The 1,562-nt window shown below is 51.4% G+C and overlaps 1 protein-coding gene across 1 annotated transcript in view; it reads left to right on the forward strand.

Annotated features, from left to right (window-relative positions):
• Positions 1 to 1,562, forward strand: part of EMH_0017500 (nuclear DNA-binding protein, putative) — a gene marked incomplete at both ends in the record, with an annotated part of 11,506 nt that overhangs the window by 1,777 nt on the left and 8,167 nt on the right. Inside the window, one exon of the mRNA XM_013500921.1 lies at positions 1,040 to 1,560. Coding sequence (XP_013356375.1) covers positions 1,040 to 1,560 — 521 coding nt within the window. The remainder of the gene's footprint in view (positions 1 to 1,039; positions 1,561 to 1,562) is intronic.

The following is a 1,562-nucleotide window of genomic DNA, read 5'->3' on the forward strand; positions in this document are numbered from 1 at the left end:
CAGCTGCTGCTGCTGCTGCTGCTCCTGCTGCAGCAACAGCAAATGCTGCTGTTCCTCGTCTTCTCAGGTTCTTGTTGGTGCTGCTGCTGCAGTACGACAAAACTATTTGAGCTCTTTGCACAAGAGCAGCAGCTGCAGCAGCTGCTGCTGCAGCTGCTGCTGTAGCTGCTGCTGCAGCTGCTGCTCTAGCAGCAGCAGCTGCTGCTGCAGCATCTGCAGCAGCAAGAACATCAATGCTGCAGACTGTGGCTGTTAGCGGAAAGGTTTATTTGAGAGAACTGTTGGGAGCTTAGCATTAGGGTTTGGCGTGCAGTGCATAGCACTCTGTCTGAGGGTTTAGGGTTTAGAGTCTAGGGTTTAGGGTTTAGGGTTTAGGGTTTTAGGGTTTTGTATTAGAGTGTATAGTTTAGGCTTTAGGGGTTGAGTTGTTTGGGGTTCAGGGTAAAGGCCTCTTCGTACAGTAAAACCCACTGAGCTCTGTCTTCTTCTACGCTTCATATTCGGGCTTGAAGGGTTTAGGGTTTAGGGTCTAGGGTCTAGGGTTTAGGGTTTAGGGTTTGCGGCTGCCTGCGGCGAGGGTGAACCATTTGTTTGAGAAAAAAGCACCGAAATGAAATTTATTTTTTGTAGTGTTTAAAAATTATTTTTAAATTAATATTTATTGATTTAAAAAGAATTTAAATTCAAATAAAAAGAGTTTCCTTCTCCCGCACCACTGGACCACAAGCGGAAGCTGCGTATACACCCCAGCACGCCCGGTGCCGGCGGCGGCCGCACTGTGGGGCCCTTTTTGCATCATTTTGTTGTATTTTTTTTCTTTTTTTGGATTTTTTATGTTTTGTAGAATAAATAATGGGAATTTTAACCCCCAAAAGACCCAAAAGGTCCGAAAAAAACAACAGGTAGCCGACCGCAGCGACGCCGCCGCAGGGGGCCCCCCAGTGCCACATTTGAAGGCGTTTTTTCATTTTTTTTTGTAAATTAGGGTTTAATTGTTTTTATTTGTTGCTTTTTACATTCTATTTCAACTTTATTTCAGCTCGTTTACCCCCTCATTGCTGCATTTGCAGCGCCTGACGTCATGACTCAGAATGCCAGCTACTTGGCTTCCTGCGACTCCTTCGCCTTCTACAGCAGACACAGAAGGGCCCCCGGGGCCCCTGGTGCCCCCGGGGGGCCCCCCGGGGGGGCCCCCCCGGTGGGCCCCTCATCCGAGGCCCCCTTCTGCCTCTCTGCTTCTGGGGTCTGCACGGCGGGGTCACCTCCTTCTGTTCGAGCCCCTGTTGCTGCTTCTGCTGCAGCAGCACTCTCCTGCTGCTCCGCTGCTTCTTACCAGGCTTCTGTGCTGCTGGGGGTCCCCCATAAGCCCCCGCGTGTGCTGCGGGGGGTAGAGGAGCCTTCTCTGTGTTCTAAGGAAATAGATGGGGGGCCCCCAGGGGGCCCCCTTCCTTCTTTCACTGGCAAGAGTTTATTTGCTGCTGCTTCAGCTGCTGCTGCTGCTGCTGCTGCTGCTGCTGCTGATGCTGCTGGTGGAAACAGCGGGGACACAGGGGGCTCAACAA

Source organism: Eimeria mitis, genomic scaffold (genome assembly GCF_000499745.2).
Source record: "Eimeria mitis Houghton genomic scaffold, Emh_scaff605, whole genome shotgun sequence".
Taxonomy (NCBI): domain Eukaryota; phylum Apicomplexa; class Conoidasida; order Eucoccidiorida; family Eimeriidae; genus Eimeria; species Eimeria mitis.